This window comes from Talpa occidentalis, unplaced genomic scaffold (assembly GCF_014898055.3).
Source record: "Talpa occidentalis isolate TD23 unplaced genomic scaffold, MPIMG_talOcc4v2.1 talOcc4.7, whole genome shotgun sequence".
Classification (NCBI taxonomy): domain Eukaryota; kingdom Metazoa; phylum Chordata; class Mammalia; order Eulipotyphla; family Talpidae; genus Talpa; species Talpa occidentalis.
In genome coordinates, this window is record NW_023605083.1 from 124,645,458 (window position 1) to 124,662,460 (window position 17,003).

Consider the following 17,003-nt stretch of genomic DNA (forward strand, 5'->3'; position numbering starts at 1 on the left):
AGACACGTTCTGTTGACATTTTGGTGTCTTTCCTTTTTTCTCAGCACATAGTCTAGATAGACTCGCACTGTCTTTGTAGTTGTGTGTCTTTTTCTCAGTTAACACAACCAGATCTATTTTTCAGATATTTAAATGTCAGACCCAGGGCCTGGCCAAGTGGAAGTTGGCCAGAGACTTCCCTGGCCAGCCTGGCCCTTCTGGCCAGGACCCTCGCCCTGAGTCTCTTCCTGCCTTTGTTGAGGCCTTGACCCAAGCCAGGCCCTGATGCCAATATCTGTCCCCCAATATCCTTTAGTCCACAGCCTTTAACACCCTCCCCCCATCTGCAGCTGCCATGTGTGTGTTAGTGTGTGTGTGTGTGTGTGTGTGAGTGTGTGAGTATGAGAGTGTGAGTGTGTCTGTATGTTGCATGTAGACTTATACCGGCCTCTTCCATAGGGCAGGATGTGGAGCCGAGGTATTTTGGATATGTGAGAGGGTGGAAGTTTACGATTACTTAGGACAATGGAATTTATAAACATATCCCAACTAGTTCCCAGTCCTCTACCACTAAAGACTTCTTCAGTTACCCCCCCCCAGCCCAGTGTTTAGAAAGTTCTTTGTCTGCCAGACAGAGGTCATTGTCACATCACTTTCATGTCTTCATGAATCCGAGGGGTCCTGCTGCCTGTCAAGATCAGGTTGGGGGGCAGCACGAGGGCACCAAGCTCAGCACCCAGACTGCTGAGCTATAGCTGAGAGCAAAGAAAGTTAACACTGGGCTCAGCCTTACCAGCCTTATTCAGAGGTCTTTAAAAAAACATTGAAATTGTTCAGACTGATCTCTGTCTCCTTGGGTAGAGGGGCCGAGGCCCGGTCTACCTGGAAGTTGGCAGAGGAAAAGGAAGTGCTACGAGGGGCCATTCCAGCATTTTCTACCTGTGACCCTGAAGTCTGTGCCCCTCCCCATGCTGTGCCTGCCTAGGCCTGGGGGCGAGTGGCTCCTCCATGGCCAGCTCTCACCCACTCAGGCCACAGCGGGGGAGGGTTGCTGGACAACTTCTCTGATCTCCTACCTTCCCAGCTCCTACCCTTTCTCCAAATGCCCGCCCGCATCCCAGCCTACCCTGGCTCTGACATGAGTGAAGCCAAAGGCTTTAGAAGAGGTCTGGGTCAAGTTCTACCTCTGCCTATACTACTAATGTGACCTCAAGCAATTTATTTCAATTTTCAAAACCTTCATACTCACACCCCTGAAATGGTTCTTGTGTGCCTCCACCGTGGTGAGTCAGAAGTGCCACCGTGTAAAGGTGCAGCCTGTACTTTCTTTTATATTGGATGCACCATCTCCTGGTAGATTGTTTTATGTCAGCCTCACATTTCAAGTATCCCCAGGACACAATGAGAGCAAGGAGGTCAAGCCAGGATCAGGCTGTCCATGGATGAAGAAAGAGGTTGGAGCAGTTCCCTGACAGCTGCATGCAACACTGTGTCCCCACGTGCCTTCCAAGAACAGCCTCCTGATTCCTCCCGTGCAGTCCACTGTCTCCTTCCTGGGCTCAGTGGGCCCCCTCACCCGGGAACTAGCTTGCTTCGGTTCTGGAAACAGTCATCGGCTCCAGGAATGATACCTTCTCACCTCGGCTCCTCTTGGGGACACCCACCACACCCTGCCTGGCACTTTCTAGTCTTGTCCCCTATTTCTCCTAATTATTGCTCATATTTCTCATCTCTCTCTCTCTCTCTCTCTCTCTCTCTCTGTCCTGAGTTCCAGGCCACTGCCCCAGCTGCAACTTCTGCAGAATTGGTTATGTGGTCCAGCCAGCTGCTGGATCTGTCCACTGGGGTTTTTGTTCTTTTGATGAAGTACCTATGTTTTTCACTTCCGCATCACCCCTTCTCTCAAACTGCCTATGTTTTCACAAAAACCTGTTCTTGTTTCTTGGATTCTGTTTCTTTCTATCACTTTACAACCTGTGTTTTGTGTGTGTGTGTTTAAATGTGGTAAAATCTATTTAATATAAAATTTACCATTTGAAGCATTTTTATTTTTTTAATTTTTATTTATTTATTTAGTAGAAGAACCGAGGAGTAGGCCAGAAGTGCAGGGGGTGAGAAGATTCACCAGAAATAGATTGAGGAGCAGAAAAAGCAGATCTACTGAAATACACTGCTGAGGGGAGCAGAGGGTGAGACAGGAGAGGTCTGCTGCGCCATATATGGGTCAGCTCCCTGGCTGGGGATCAAACTCAGGCCACAGTGGTGATAGTCCTAAGACTCAAGCCCTAGGCCACCAGGGAGGACTTTGAACCATTTTTAAATGCACAGTTGGTATCATTAAGTACATTCATATTGTTTAGAGAACCATCACCACCATCCCTTTCCAGAACCTCATCTTCCCAAACAGAAATTCTGTACCTATTAAATAATAACCTCTACCTCACCCCCAACCTATGTTCTACCTTCTGTTTCTGTCAGTTCGACTACTCATACCTACCTCACCTAAGTGGAATGATAACAAACCTTGTCCTTTTGTGTCTAGCTTTTTTTTCTCAGCCTAATGTTGTCAAAATTCATCCAGGTAGCATTCCTATAGCTGAATTTCATTCCTTTTTAAGAGTCAGTAATGATGCATTCAGCACATTTTACTTATCCATTCATCTAGCAGTGGTCATTTGGGTTATTTCCATCTTTTGTCTTCTGTGAATAATGGCACCCAAGTACCTGTTCGAGTCCCTGCTTTCAATTCCTTTGGGTCTATGGATAACCAACATCAGAATTGCTGGCTCCTACGGCAATTCTATGTTTAATCTTTTGAGGGATTAAAAAATTCCTCAAAATCCTCACCAGCAATATGCAACAGTTCTAATTTCTCCACCTTTTGGTCAACACTTGAGGTTTCCTGGTTTTATTTTTTTTATACTAACCATCCTGCTGGTATCTCAAGGTTTTGATTTGCATTTCCCTAATGATTAGTGGCATTGTGCATCTTTTTATGTGCTTAGCAACTTTCTTTGTATCTTCCTTAGACAGACGTCTATTCTTTCCCCCATCTTTTAATTGGATTGTTTCGTTGTTGTTGATTTTGGAGAGTTTTTTTTAATATATTCTGGATAGCAATCCCTTAGATACATGATTTGTACCCATATATGGCGCAGTAGATACATGATTTGCGAATATTCATTCTCATTCTGTAAGTCGTCCTTTTACTCTGTGATAGCAACCTCTGATTCACAAAAGTTCTTACTACCAAAGCCCAGTTTGTCTGTTTATATTTTTGTTACCTGTGCTTTTAGCAGCATACCCAACAAATCATTGCCAAATCCAACATTGTAAAGACTTCTCTGTTTTCTTCTAAGAGTTTTCTAACCTAACCCTTATGTTTAACTTTTGAGTTAATTTTTGTCTATGGTGTAAAGTCCTGTATTTTAAGTCCCTTTCAGATTGCTCTAAGGCCTGTCCTTCCTCAAGCATGGTCTATTCCTTTCACTCTGTCTGTGGTGCAGTACAAGCACCAGGGCAGACCATGTGGATCTGAATCCCACCTCCATTATTTGCTGGCTGCGTGACTCTGACTTAGCTCCTCAACCTCTCTGTGCTTCTGTTTCCTCATCTGTAAAACGTGGGTGTTGATCACAATAGCTTTCTCACGATTTGTTGTGATGGCTTGTGTACTAAAAGCCCTCAAAGTGTCCCTGGCACCTGAAATGTGCTCAGTGGGGGCTGATGATCTTTATTGCACCCCACAATATGGACTTTCTCTTGTTCTTGGTAATCTCGACTTGCAGACTATCTTCAGTGGGAACAGCCTTTTTCAGGGTCCCAAGCACACACCAGCTTGTGAAGACGTCCCCACAGTCAGTTTCTTGGCTATTTCCTGCAGGAGCTCCTTTAGAAAGAATACCATATATGGCTCCCAGGTTGATGCAGGCATCACTTCCGCCATGATTGGGTATCTCTGAAGCCAGGAAAGCTCAGCTACTAGCCTCTCATAAGCCAGTCACAAGAGACACCATCTGGGGTTAGAAATGTGAGGTTTATTCAGAAAACCGCTGAGCTAAAGAGATGGGGGACTTATCCTCAAGAATTCACCTCAATTTTCTGGCCCAGGGGCTTGGAGTTTTGTAGCAGAATGCAGGATGGGAGATGAGCTTCCAGGGGATTTGCCCAACTGGGTTGTTCCTGTGGCCAGGAGTGCTGCTTTTCCCCACCATTGTGTGGATGCTGAACAGGTGGAAGTTGTAGCCATAGTGGTCACGGTTTCCTGCTGTTTCATATATTTTCAATTCATCTATTAACAGAAACAACTCAAAAGGAGGAAGGTTAGTGCTACGAAGTTTGATTTAGGTTGTTTTAGGGGAGTTGACAGATCAGCAATTGGAGAAACACAACAATGTGTTCTGAAATTTATAACAATGACTCGTTCCACCATTGTTTCGTGCTGTCATCTCCAAGTTGGCACCAGTGCTGCAGCCCTGAGGGCATGGATGCACCCTGATTTCCCAGAGGGGACCCACTTATTGCTGCATCATTTCACTTTGTCTCTAGTATCTAAAGAGTCTGCTTTCTTGCTTTCCTCCTCAGCTCTGCATTTTGCAGATTTAAAAGACAATGTTTTTACCCCAAGTAGATAAAGCAATCTTGAGCAATCTACCCCAAGTAGATAAAGTTGGAAACCATCACACTTTCTGCCTTCAAACCAAGCTACAGTATAGAATATGTTATTGGTGTGAAAACAGAGCTTAACGGAAGAGAATAGAAAACTGAGAAACAAGCCCACACATATATGGTCATTATATTTACAACAAAGGATGGCCTGCCCATTCTGGCCCTCAATCTCCTCACCTGTATAATGGGGACAGTTAGACCAGAAGGTGGGTGGGGGCCTTCCAGTTCTGACATTCCATGACTGACCCTTTAGCCCCTGATGTCACAGTATGGAGCTGGGTTGTGATTGGCCTATAGCCTCACGCAGCTCTGCTGTTCTCTTGGTCATGGGCACAAGATGGACTTGCCATGGACCTTCCCTACTTGTGCTCTTCTGTTATGGGCAGCTCTTGCCATGGCTCAGGACCGAGGGTGATGATTTGTTTGGGACCGTGAAGAATGAGGTCAGACAAGAGGACCAGCAAGTAACTAACCACGTCCCAAACAATGCAGTGACTGGCCCCAACCCAGACACAATATACAATGAGACCATGGCAACGTCGTTCCTGGAGTTTTATGAGGTTACTGCCCAGATGGTGTGGAACGAGCTGATGGAGGCCACCTGGAACTATGTCACCAACATCACTAAGAAAAATCGGGAGGAGATGGTGTGGTACCACCTCCGCCCAGCCCCTTCTCCCTTGCTTTCCTCTGGGGTCTCTGGGGGCTGGGAGAACCATACCTTCTACCCCTGTCCAGAGGTAGAGGACAGAGGGATACCCCAACGTCCAAGCAGGCCTTTTAGGGACTCAAGCTCCTTCCCTTCTCCCTTTCAGCAAATCTTTAATGATTTTGAACCCTTAAAGTGGGCTCTGGGAGGAGGTTGGGGGGCTGTGGCTCTGAGGTTCAATGTGGGATCCTTACTGTCTCCACCAACTCCCCATGACAAAGACAGTGACCCTCCTTTCAGCTGCTCAAGGACGTGAAGCGGTCCCAGCACATGCTGTACTTTGGCTCCCGGGCCCGCCTCTTTCGGATGGCCAACATCCAGAGCCCGACTGTGAAGCGCATGCTCAGTAAGCTGCAGCACATAGACAAGGCGGCCCTGCCCCAGGACGACCTCCGGGAGGTGATGCATGGAGCCCCCAGGTCTCTAGGCACATGCTCCCCACCCCAGGGGTGGGTGAACCAGCTGGGTGGGGAGCCAGTGTCTGGGGAAGGCGGGAGGGGGGGTGGCTGGGGTGGGGCTAGGGCTTCCTTGGGGGGAGGAGGGAAACAGAGGCTGATGGCAAGATGCCGGCCTCTCCAAGCCAGTGGGGCTAGGGGTGGGCCATTGGGTCTGGGCCTGCCCTGGGTGACACCTTCCCTCCAGTACAACCAGCTTCTGGCCTACATGGAGACGACGTACAGCATGGCCCAGGTGTGCCTGAATGAGGGGCCCTGCCTGTCCCTGGAGCCTGGTGAGTGCCCAGCCCAGGCCCTGCCTAACCCAACCCATCCTTCCATGGGGCTCTCAACTCCTACTTTCTTCCTCCCAAACCCTTCTCCCTTCTCGGGGCACTGAGAGCTGCCCAGGGCAGGTGAGGGTGGAAAGCAGGCAGGAGTGGGGGGTGGGGGGGGTCCCACCTTGCCTCTTTTTTCTTGTTACAGACCTCCAAGAAATCATGGCCACCTCCCAGGATGAGAGGGAGCTGGTGTGGGCCTGGCAGGGCTGGCGGGATGCTGTGGGCCGCCCACTCCGCTTCATCTTCGAGCACTATGTGCAACTCAGCAACAAGATTGCCAACCTCAACGGTGAGGCTCTCTGAGCCTGCACCCCTCTAGGGCCTCAGAGTAGTGCCTCGGTGTAGAGTCTGTAGTGGGGAGTAGAAGACCTGGAGATAGGAACCCTGGACACAGCTGGGCCCTCAGGTGTTTCACTCACTGTGTTGCTCTACAGACACCACCTGAGCATCTACCACCTGCAGGGTGCTAAGGAGGCTCTGAGCATGTGTGGGTGAAAAGGCGCCTGAGAAAGCGCCTGGTCCTCTAGGGTCTACTGGGGAGATAGACAATATTGTGCAGCACAATCTGACCATACCGGGGTGAGCTCTGAGAAGAAAGGGGCCGCTGAGGGAGAGAACGGGAGAGACCGCCTCAGGCTCATGTCCAGGCCAGGCCTCTGATGTATATCCAGAGCCCAGAGAACAGGAGCTGGTGGGGCTCTGCCAAGAGGGAACCAGTGCTTCGGAGAATTTTAAAGAAGCCAGAGAGGATGGAGGGCCTGGGCGGATGGAGCTCAATATGCATAAGAGGGGCCCAGGGTCTTACCCATCCAGCCAGGCTGGGTGAGGATATTGGGGTACGCTCTTCACCAAGAGTTTGTCCAGAGCTCATCTCATCCAGTATGGACAGTGATCTTGGGAGGTATTTTCCCATTCAGCGGGAGGTGGGAGGTCAAGTGGCTTTTCTAGAAGGTGCTGGGGTCTCCTGCCTCCAGACTGGGGGTGGTGAGCGTTCCTGAGCCCCCATTCCTGCCCTAGGCTACAAAGACATGGGGGCCATGTGGCGGGCCAAGTACGAGTCTGACACGCTGGAGTGGGAACTGGAGCAGCTCTACCAGGAGCTGCGGCCGCTCTACCTGAACCTGCACGCCTACGTGCGCCGGGCCCTGCACCGCCACTACGGGCCCCACATGATCGACCTGAGGGGGCCCATCCCAGCGCACCTCCTGGGTAAAGGCCTCTGGCTGCAGGGGTGGGGTGGGCAGGGGTGCAGTAGGCTTCTGGGAGGGGTGCCAGTGACAGGAGAGCTGCACGAGGCCTCCTCTTAGCCCTCCGTCCCCTTGCAGGGAACATGTGGGCTCAGTCTTGGGTCAACATCTTAGACTTGGTCCTGCCCTTCCCGAATAAGCCCCTCGAGGACATCACAAAGATCATGAAAGTCCAGGTCAGTGCGGTCTCGGCGCAGCTACCCCCCCCCCCCCAGCACCCCGCGGCCAGCGGGGCAGGGCCCATGCACTCCCTCTTCCCCACAGCACTGGAGGCCAGCGAAGATGTTCGAAGAGGCTGATAAGTTCTTTATCTCCATGGGGCTGCTCCCCACCCCTCCTGAATTCTGGAAACGTTCCATGCTGGAAAGGCCGACGGACGGGCGGGAAGTGGAGTGCCACGCCTCCGCCTGGGACTTCTTCAACGGCAAGGACTTCAGGTGCGGCCAACAGCAGCCTCTGCTCCTTCCAGCTCTTCCTCTGCACCCCTCCCCAGCCTCCACCCATCCGCCTGCCTGCGGTCCTGGAGTGAGAAAGGACAGCAGCCAGGACCCTTCCGGGCTCCAGTCCACCCCTCATGTCCTCCCTTAACAGAGTCTCCCTGGGGCATCCCCATGCTCCTTGACCCCTGCCCTTTAACCCTAGGATAAAGAAGTGCACCGAGGTGACCATAGAAGACCTGCTCTCCGTCTTCCACCAGATGGGCCATATCCAGTATTTCATGCAGTACAGGAACCTCTCTGTGATCTTCCGCGCAGGCGCCAACCCAGCCTTTGAAGAGGCCATGGGGTCGGTCATCACCCTGTCGGTCTCCACCCACAAACACATGCTTAACAAAGGCCTGCTCAGCCAGCAGCACCAGGATCCAGGTGATGGCATCCAGGGGACCTGTGTGGGCGGCCTGAGCCTGGGGCTGCGGCCGGGGCGGGGGCTTTCAGGGCAAAGCCATGGGAGGGAAGGAGCCACCTGCTGACTGCTCCACTTCCCCAGAGGAGGAGGTCAATTTCCTAATGGGCATCGCCCTGGAGAAGATCCCCTTCATCCCGTTCGCCTACCTGATGGACCTGTTTCGCTGGAAGGTCTTCGACGGCTCCATCCACAAGGGCATCTACAACCAGGAGTGGTGGAACCTCAGGTGGGGAGGTCGGCTGCCCCTCCCACCCCATGTGCAGGGCTTTGGGGTCAGCCTCCAGGGCGCCCACAGCCAGGGCAGGTGCTGCCTTATCTGGAGGGCAGATCTGGGCCGACCTGGCTAAACCATGCTGGTGACCTGGGGCCGGGGAAGCCCTTGGGCAGTCTCGGCCCTTTGCTGGCCCCGATCAAAAGCATCCCCTGCTGCAGTGGAAGGGCCAGCATGAGGCCTCGTGTGGAATCTGATCCAGCTCTGAGCAGGCCTCTTAACCTGTCTAGAAATCCTGGCAGTGCACGCCCCCCCCACCCTCAGCCCCCATGCCCCCCACCTCCCCTCACCTCCCTAGGCCCCTCCTCCCTCCTAGAACAGAGCCAGGGCCAGCCAGGCAGGCTTCCTGCTCCTTCCCTTCCTTTTTATTTCTACCAGTGGGGCCAGCAGAAGGGATTGGGGTGGGATGGGGGACTTGAGCGCTTTTCCTCCTCAGGAAAAAGTCCCCACAGAGAGGGGTAGGCTAAATCCCTCTTCCTGCTGCCCCGCCCACACCCCTGCTTCTGGCTTAGCCTCCCCAGGCACGCCTGATGTCAGAGGGGCTGCTGAATGAGCCACTGACTCTTGAGTAAGGGGCGCCCCCGCCACACCCCATCACAGACCCCTGGCCAGCTGATTAGATAATAACCCCCCCGGCCTTTGGATTAGACAATAAATACCCCGACCATGAAGGCCTGGCAGCAGCTTATATTTATCCCACCTGTGGGCATTGGCATAAGGAAGAGTGTCCCCAGCCCGGGGTCACATGGCAAATCAGGGCTGGGAGAGCGAAGCCTTCCTCCCTTTGTTATTAACCCCCTCTGGACCGGGACTCACTGCTGGCTTGGCCCGCACCGACCCAGTGCGTGTCCCAGAGCCACCTGACAGCATCTCCCTTTCTCCGTCATTCACCCACCTCCACCGACCGATGGAGACGGGGAGCAGCTCCCTGTGAGGACAAAACAATGAGCCTTTTCATAGACTTGTCTCACCCCAATCAGGGGTCATGCTATCATCATGCCGCAGGCGTTTTCCAAGGCTCAGTGACAGTCACTTCCCTACAGCCACAGGTCAGAGAGGCAAATCCAGGCCTGAACTGTTTTCTTCTTGGAACTTCTAACTCCAGGAGAGACCTTGGCAATGGGTCTACAACTGTCCCCCAGGGCTAGAGTCGAGCAGGGACTTTGTCTAGCCCTGTCCTGCCTGCATCCCAGAGACCAGGACGAGGAGTGAAGGGCTCAGCCGCTTTCTGGCCTAGCAGACGTGCTGCAGGGCGACTGCACTACTCCTTTGCGCTGCTCCCCAGGTGCACGCGTTTTCCTTCACTCATTAAACAACAAAAATGCATTAAGTGTCCTCTTAGGCCAGGACCAGTCGTGATAAGCAGAGCAAGCGCTTCGAAAGGAGCAGGCCTGAGACCCCTTCCAGGAGGCACACTCGAAACCCCCATTCTCCCTGACAGGTTGAAGTACCAGGGCCTTTGCCCCCCTGTTCCTCGGTCAGAGGATGACTTCGATCCAGGTGCCAAGTTCCACATCTCTGCCAGCGTCCCCTACCTACGGTAAAGGTCTAGGCTAGCTTTGGGAGTTGAGGTCCCCTGCGCCCCTGTCCCCCACCTTCCCTTGGGTTGTCCAGCCTTCTGAGGGCCCTGCCCTGCAATCCTCAGGCTTTTATATGTGATCCCACATAAAGGGCAAAGCTGATGGGGATACTCCAAAGCACCTCTGCGTCCCCAAGAGGAAGACGGGAAAGGGAGACAAAGGTTAGGGCGACAGGTAGTGCCGGAGGCTAATATGGTGGTATTCCAGGACCAGCCCCAGGTGAAACCTGGCCGCAGGAGCCCCTTCTGGGTCGCAACTGCTGCGTGGGCCCTTGTGACCGTAGCACGTCAGAGGCACCCTGTGGCTCGTGTCTCCTGCCCTAGCCTGCCCTCACCTTCCTCTCCCCAGATACTTCCTAGGCCTGGTGCTCCAGTTCCAGATCCACGAAGCGCTGTGCATGGCCTCGGGCCACATGGGCCCCCTGCACCGGTGTGACATCTACAACTCGAAGATCGCCGGGAAGCTCATGGAGTGAGTGCCCTGTGCCCTCGTGTGTTCACCCTCACCCTTGCCTGCCCTCCTTTGCTGGAAGCTGCAGGGCCCCGCTCCTCACCCGGCCACCCCAGAGACAGCAGTGGAGATTCACTGAGTTTGTAGCTAGTGGGAGTTCTTCCTTGGGTCAGGCTCCGGTCTCCTGCATGCTGACATGTGCAGCCCCTCCTGCACGCTTGCTCTCGGCGCCAGTCTGCAAGCTGTCCTAGGCGGGATGGCAGAGCTGGAGTTCCGCCTCCACCTTCACCAGAACCCCCATGTTCTTCCCTTGCGGGTGCTTGCTTATCCTCTCAACCACACTTCATGCACCCTTGGAGACCTCTTCTGTTCCCATCTCTTCTTGGAGGTGCCCGGACCCATTTCCTGACTGACTCAGGTGGCTTTCACCCCAAAATCTCAACAGAGCTCCTCTCTGTCCCATTTGGCCCCTCCCCCAAGTCTTTTTTTCCTACATTTGGTGTCTAGACCATCCTCCCCATTCCTGCCTCTGCGAGGTTGGTTTTGGTGCGGCAGCAAACCTGGAACAGGATGGAAACTGGCCTGAAGGTGGGAAGCAGTTACTGACTTCTTTAGGGAGTGAAATTCCAGAGCTTTCACTTTGCAAAGTGGATATTATTAACCTCGTTTCACAAATGATGCCGCTGAAGACAGGTGATGTGATTGAAGTCACTCATCTAGCAAGTCCTCTAGCAAGTGACAAAGTCATGCTTTGAACCCCAAATGACTCCAGAACATTATCTTTCATGGTTGCTTCCATCGGTCAAAGGATACAGGTCTGGGAAGGCCAGACCTGGGTCTACAGGTGCCAAGGTCAGCGATCCAATGTGGAGCCCACCCACGGGCCTGGTCTTTTTACCCCATGGAATTTCCACAGGGTTTCAATAGGTCCATTTCTCTAATTGGCCAAGGTCATCTGGAGTTTTATTCCTGTCTCCCAGAGGATTAACAAAGCCACATAGTGTCTTTTGCAAATTTAATGAGCATATTTGTGATTCCACCATGTAATTTGTCAGTAGCCACTAGGCCAGATGGGGTTGCAGGACTGATCCCTTGGCCTGGCTCCCAGGGAGGCTGCACCTTGCATGCCTATTATCTCCTTAGTCTATTTGCTTTTTCTGTCTTTTCACATCACAGGTGTTTATTCTCGTCAATTGTCCAGGTTTGAGCTTTTGTGAATATATGGGACACAAGTGCTCTCCGCATTCATGTCTCCCATGCCCATCATTTATTCATTCAGTAAACATTTGCTTGTGCACATGCCAGCCAGCCTGCCCTGCAGTGGGCAGTGGGCTACAGGATAAATCAATACCTATAATACAAGAAAGGAGCGGTGTGGTCGGAAAGAGCTTTAGTGAACTTGTAAAGTGGATGAGAAGGTCAAGTCAGGGGACTGAAGAGGGATCTCTGTGCCCAAGGCAGGAGTGCAAGACCCAGGCAGACATCAGTTTTCTTTACCTCAAGCCACTTTGAACTCAGCCTTCATCCTACTTGACTGGCGGGACACTGACCTCAGGCATCTTACCACTTCCCACCCCCACCCCATCCAGGACACTCAAGGTTCCCAGAGTTTGACTTGGCAAAAAAGCATGTAGAGGATTGGCCAGTCATCACTGACCTGCACCCATGGGTCCTCAGGCATCACTGTCCACACCTCTGGGCAGGGAAGACCCTGGGTTCCAGGTTTAGGACTTTGAATACCATTTTCGGGGCGCTAGGCAGAGGAGAGGTCTCTGAAAAAGGGGGCTGTCATGAGTCGTGAGCTTTGGGGAAGTCAGATGGCAGCAGAGCAGAGCATGGGCTGTGGAGGGAAGGGGAGTTAGTGCTTACAGGGGAGAAAAAGGGCTAGATAATCGGCCGTTCTTTCGTCTAATTGTCGCCGAGCATGCTTTTGCTGCTTTGACTCGTGGTCTTCAATGGGATTGCCCTGGGCCAGGCTTGGAGGCTGATTTGCGGAGAATGGAGAGTTGAACTGGACTTGTTCCCAATTCCCAAAGCCCCCCTGCTTCACCCAGGCAGCCGAGACGAGCCTGACCTGCTGTAATCCTCTTACCTACACTTAGTTGTGGGTTTTTGTTTTTTCTTTTAATCTTGATGACTTGTGTCTTCCATTTTGCTAGGAGCTTAACTATATTTTTTTCCCCAGTGGTTTCTGACTCCTGGACCCATTGACCGACCTTTAGTGTCCCCACTTCATTCTTTCCCAGTGGTTTTATTAAGTATTGTGTGTGTGTGTGTTTGCAAGCTGCATGCCCTCCTTGGCCACCATTATGTGACTCAGTCCTCGCCATAACGAAAGACAGGTATCACTGGGGCTCATTTTACTGATGATGAAACTAGGTTAAGAGAGGTTAAGTTGTTTCCTGCAGCCATAAATTCACTGCTAGGTCTTGAATCTGCATCCTGTTAGTCTAGACTCTACACACTGCCTTCGGAGCCTCAGCTGGGGAAACAGGTCAAGAAAGCTTGACAGGAGGATTGCTGCTGCTGGCTGCACTATACCCCCACTGTGCCCCTTAAGTTCACCCCCCTGCCTCAAGTACTGGGTGTGCCTTGGGACAGAGCAGGCATTCACATAGCACTGCAAGCAGTGTGCAGAGCACACCCCACATGCATAACCTCTCCAGTCTCCCGAAATACTCCAGGTGGGACCAGAAAAGGCTGAAGAGCTGTCACTTCCTACTAGCACTTGGCACCTCATGGGAAAAAAAATGTCTCGTTAGCCTGTTGGAGTCCAGAAGAATCATCAACATCATCATAGGGCAATAATAACCATTGTAATAATTAGCAACATTCATTACCTGCCTGCCACACTCCCAGCATTGTGCCTATAATTGTCAAAACCACCCTGGGAGGTGGGTACTATTGTTATCTCATTATGTGGATATGGAAACTGAGGCTCAGAAAGGTTCAGTTAACTGGCCTAAGTTCCCAAGCTACTAAGTGAGAGCCAGGATTCAAACCCAGCTCTAGATTGTACCCACCATGCTAAGCTCTGTGGGAAGAGTGGCCAGCAAAGCCCTGAGGCCGGGGTTGGGCAGGCTGAAGGGTCCCAGCAGCACCAGCAGATTTCCGCCCCCCCCCCACCATGGCCTCACAGCTCTACTCCCTCCCCCAGGGACGTCCTAAAGCTGGGCTCGAGCAAGCCCTGGCCAGAGGTCCTGCAACAGATGACCGGGCAGACAAAGATGTCTGCAAAGGCCCTCATGAGATATTTCAAGCCCCTGATGAATTGGTTGGTCGCTGAGAACGTGCGGGAAGGGGAGATCCTGGGCTGGCCAGACTTCAGCTGTTCCTTTGAAGGTTTGATAATCTGACCCTGGTCCCAGCTCTGATCCTGCCCCAACCCCTCCCTAGCCTGCCCTGGGCCAGCCCCTCTGTGTACCTATCCTTAACCCCTCATCACCTATGACCTAGCTTGAAGGAGCACAGCATTGCTGCTGGTGGCCCTGAATGCATCTGTACACTGGTGAGACCACAGCCTGTGCCCAGCTGCTGGCTTAGTTGCTTCCTTGTGACTGTCTGGCCTCACAGCTGCCATGCTGCCATCTGAGCACCTGGCTGGCATCTTGCCTTCTGACCCTTGCTTAAAGCCCCTGCTGGGTGCCCTGGGGCATAGAACCCTACCTGTGCTCATCTCCTCCTGCTCTTCCTTCTTTCTCACCCTCCTCCCAGGGCAATGCTCTTACCTGTAACTTGCAAGTTTGGTTGAATGTGAAAAGCAGTCAGATCCTCTCTGATTACTACAGGGCACCCCAGGGTCCTCTCCCCAATTCCACCTCCTCTATAAGATGCCCATGTTTTCCACAGAAAAAGTCACAGACAAGGCGGCATTTCTGGGTCTGGAGCTGGACAACGACCAAGCCAACACTGGACAGTGGGTGTTGCTGGTCGTGAGCTTTGTTCTGTTCCTGGTGGCCCTGGTGCTGGCCTGCAGGCTGTACTCCCGGGAAAAACAGTCACTGACACAAAACACCAGTGCACCGGACTCTGAGGACACCAGTGCACCCCAAACAGTGCCCAAGGCCTATTTCTTGGGCGTAGCCATGGATCCCCGCCAGGTCACCAGAAGACAGTGGATCCTGCTGTGTGTCTGCCTCATCATGGTGCTGTGCTCAATTGCCCTGGTCATTCGGATGTTCACACAGCACAACAGGAAGCCTCCATGGATGAGAGCTCAATGGTGGAGCTGGGCCTAGACTCAAGTGTGACGGTGAGGCTGGGGGTCAGGAGGAGGGTGGTCAAGCCAGAGACAGTTGGGGACGGAGGGGGAGGGGGACATGGGGGATTGTGATTGTGTGTTTGTGAACTTATATATGCACGGCCATGTGCACAGGTGACTGGCTCTGAGTGATTCCATGCGTGCTCCGGGTTCCAGGCCAACCTCCTCCCCTGAATCACAGTTTTAGTGACTGGTGGATGTGTTCTTCTAAACCAGCCCCCATCCCAATTCATGCCCAGAACCAGCCCCCATCCCAGTTCATGCCCAGTTCATGCCATTCACACAGCCTGCGGGGTTGGACACAACGGCAGTGTCCAAGAAGGGTGTGTACTCAGTTACACACAGGACATTGCTTCAGTGCCTTTGCAAAATGTATTCCAGTAGAATTGGACATTCCTTTACAAACCACTGGTGCCCAGTTCACAAGCACTGTGCTCTACATTTTGGCTGGTACATCTTTTTGTTGGCCCCCTGGTCTGCCCTGTGTTGAGCTGCATAATCCAAACCCCCCCCCCGCCTCCCCATAACCAAAGCTGCTTTTTGACTGACTGAAATGCAAGTAGCCTGCACACTACTCCACAGCCCTCCCTGCCCTAGACCAGGCCCTCCCAAATGGAGCCAGTGGGTAGCTGGGCACTGAGCCAGGCCTGATTAATGATTGACTTCTTTAATATTTAAACAAAGCTCATCTCCAGCCACTCTGCTCCAGAGATGGCCTGTTCCACACACACACCTGCTGCCCTGCCTGTTGCCCTGGGGACTGAGTACAGGGCAAACAACACCTTTCCAGGCTTCGTGGGGGAGGGGAACTCTAGGAAGGGTGAGCTGATAGGAAGACATTTGGGGATGAGTATTCTAGAGTAAGCGTGGGAAAAGAGAGGGAAGGCCCCTGCTCTTGCCCCTTCTAGCTGTTTCTTTCCAGGCTGGGTCTGCCTGCCACAGGGATGCCACACCCAATACACGGGCACTCATTGAGTTTGAACTATAGCTCCAGGGGCTTCTGGGGAGTCTGAGAATTAGTGCCTGTCAGAGATTGGGGGAGCCTTCAGGGGAAAACCCTAAACCCAGCCAGTAACTACAGAGGAGGAGGCACCAGTGCTGCAGCTGAGCTGGCAGGAGGGTATCCAGAAGATGGGACCAACTCTCTCTGGATTAAGGATTGAGTCCAGAAGTCCGGGGTCCAGGAGACAGAGGCACTGGGCTGAAATCTCCATGGACTCTGCCTCTGCCTAGGTTTCAAGAGGTCTTCCTGAGTTCTGGCTGAGCACAAGTACTTCCTGCTCCCACCCAGGCTTTTGAAAATTTTTGATGTCCCTGTCACTGCACTTACTTTACTCTGCTATAATGTCATTATTTGCTGTGAGCTCTCTAAGGGCAGGACACCCATGAGGACTGTGCCTCCAGGTCACACCGGTAGTCACCACAGGCCATGGCACATAGAGGGGACTTGGAAAATATTTGAGAAGTGAATGAATGAGTGTCCACTGCCCAAGCCCCTCCTCAAAGCTCAGCGCCCTGCACACTGAGTCCCACCTTTTCTCCACAGCCAGCCTGCCCCTCCACACACAGGGGCAGCCAGGACACCTCTGCCCCCCCTGGAGGCCACACTTGAAGCCCTCTCATCCCCCAGCCAGAGGCTCCCCAAGAGGCCAAAGAAGCCCCCACCAGGCATTGTGGCTCAGCATGGCAAAAGCACACCAGCCCAGGACTCCAAGCCTCTCATCTGGACTCCAGCAAAAACCTCACTGAGCCTCCTTGTCAACCCCCCCCCCCATCATTGTAAGAAATTTTTACTGGACTATTTCCTTTATGCCTCACTGCATAAGAACTTGGTTGTCCATCAATTAAATGTAGAAGTTCAAATTGGCATCTCAGGGTTTTTTTTTAAATCAATCCCCCTTTTCTCCAAGCTCACCTCTTTCACCCCCCACTTTTGCTTTGATTCCACCCCCAGCCTTACCCCAAGGTGCATGCCTATTTGAACGCTTGCCCTCCAAGGCCTGGCTTCCATTGGTCAGTGGACCCTCAGCAAAGCAAGTTCAACGAGCAGTGCTCCCCTTCTCTCCAAGAAACCGCTTTCAACAAATCTCACCCCATCCCCATCTGCTTTTTTTAGTGTATTCACTCTCGGTCAGTACTCAGACACTTATCAGTGGT

The 17,003-nt window shown here is 52.6% G+C and overlaps 1 protein-coding gene across 2 annotated transcripts; it reads left to right on the forward strand.

The window, feature by feature from the left end:
• The first annotated feature begins 4,944 nt into the window (after window positions 1-4,944).
• On the forward strand, window positions 4,945-16,708 carry LOC119232510 (angiotensin-converting enzyme-like protein Ace3). 2 transcript variants are annotated; one of them, XM_037494544.2, is made up of 14 exons: window positions 4,945-5,294; window positions 5,597-5,755; window positions 5,999-6,086; window positions 6,277-6,420; window positions 7,149-7,340; window positions 7,457-7,554; window positions 7,643-7,815; window positions 8,021-8,244; window positions 8,366-8,510; window positions 9,997-10,095; window positions 10,484-10,606; window positions 13,743-13,927; window positions 14,435-14,837; window positions 16,393-16,708. In XM_037494544.2, exons 1-13 carry the CDS (start codon window positions 4,974-4,976, stop codon window positions 14,821-14,823), a joined length of 2,340 nt encoding a protein of 779 aa, XP_037350441.1. In that variant the 5' UTR covers window positions 4,945-4,973; the 3' UTR covers window positions 14,824-14,837; window positions 16,393-16,708. The 2 variants fall into 2 exon arrangements, with proteins under 2 accessions (XP_037350441.1, XP_037350442.1); XM_037494545.2 differs by having other exon boundaries at window positions 16,397-16,708.
• The last annotated feature ends 295 nt before the right edge of the window (window positions 16,709-17,003 follow it).

Excerpts from the sequence above, each read along its gene's own strand:
- LOC119232510 (XM_037494544.2), top strand. The coding sequence starts at position 4,974 with ATGGGCACAAGATGGACTTGCCATGGACCTTCCCTACTTGTGCTCTTC. Across the intron at positions 6,087-6,276 it reads CTGCCTGTCCCTGGAGCCTG|ACCTCCAAGAAATCATGGCC; the intron begins GTGAGTGCCCAG and ends TTCTTGTTACAG. Across the intron at positions 8,245-8,365 it reads CCAGCAGCACCAGGATCCAG|AGGAGGAGGTCAATTTCCTA; the intron begins GTGATGGCATCC and ends CCACTTCCCCAG.